Source organism: Trichinella spiralis (genome assembly GCF_000181795.1).
Source record: "Trichinella spiralis strain ISS 195 chromosome Unknown Scfld4998, whole genome shotgun sequence".
Classification (NCBI taxonomy): Eukaryota; Metazoa; Nematoda; class Enoplea; order Trichinellida; family Trichinellidae; genus Trichinella; species Trichinella spiralis.
In genome coordinates this window covers 1-916 of record NW_003531937.1, presented here as the reverse complement: position 1 = coordinate 916, position 916 = coordinate 1, and the positions used below count along the sequence as shown (strand labels likewise).

Genomic DNA, 916 nt, shown 5'->3' with positions numbered 1-916 from the left:
AAAAAATCAAAAATTTGAAAAACCAAATTTTTCGCTGATTTCGCGAAAAACAAGCAGTCTATAGCCCATGAAATTTGCAATTTCGAGAAAAAGTTTTTTTCTACAAAAATTAAGGCTATTAATTTTTTTGATAGAGAATTGTTCGTAAACAACTATGAACGTATCCAGATGCCTAGGGTATGCGTACTTTTTGAGGTACACACGAAAAAGTGCAACTATATAGGAATTCTATCCAGTCGAAATATAAATAAATAAAAAATGAAATTTACATAAATAGAAATACGTTATGGTTTCTTTAATTTTTACAACGGAATATTCAATTTTTTTCACCCAAAAAAATAAATGCTTTTTTTAAAAGATTATTTTTCAGTATTCTATAATGTAGCAAAAGCCATTAAAAAAATAATAACCAAAATTGAAAAATATTTGAGATTTCTGCTCAGGTTTTTGAATGTCTCAAAATTATCAGTTTGATGAGTTAGTGTTTAAATTGATTGCAGTAAATATTAAAAAAATTATAAAAACAGTCTCTATATTTAAAAATAGTTTCTCAAAAAATCAATTAAAACGCAGCAGCCAACATATACAGACGAAGAAGCGACACGAACAAAGTGATTTTTTACAGAAATCAAGTACACCATTCAACGTAGTTCCTGAGATCATTGCAATAAGCAGCTATGTACACTTTGGTGGATTAGGATCAAGTGTCAAACAAATACCGCGCGTGAGCCCAATGAGGCATAGACAAAACAAGCCAATGGCAATTTATAGTAAAGGTAAAAAAGTTCCACTCTCAACGTCATCCTACAATAAAAATCATCAAATCCCCGTGATGCGGTTGAGTTAATTCGAGTTTATTCATCCGAATTCGCAGTAGTCGTCGGGGGCATAGTTCGAATAACGGAATCCACCACAG

At 31.1% G+C, this 916-nt stretch overlaps 1 protein-coding gene across 1 annotated transcript; it reads left to right on the top strand.

The window, feature by feature from the left end:
* Positions 1-370: 370 nt before the first annotated feature.
* Tsp_14094 (hypothetical protein) lies at positions 371-847 on the top strand (the record flags this gene model as incomplete). Its single annotated transcript, XM_003367013.1, has 2 exons — positions 371-443; positions 574-847. Coding segments are annotated over 2 exons (347 nt in total), but the record flags the coding sequence as incomplete, so codon positions are not given.
* Positions 848-916: the final 69 nt, after the last annotated feature.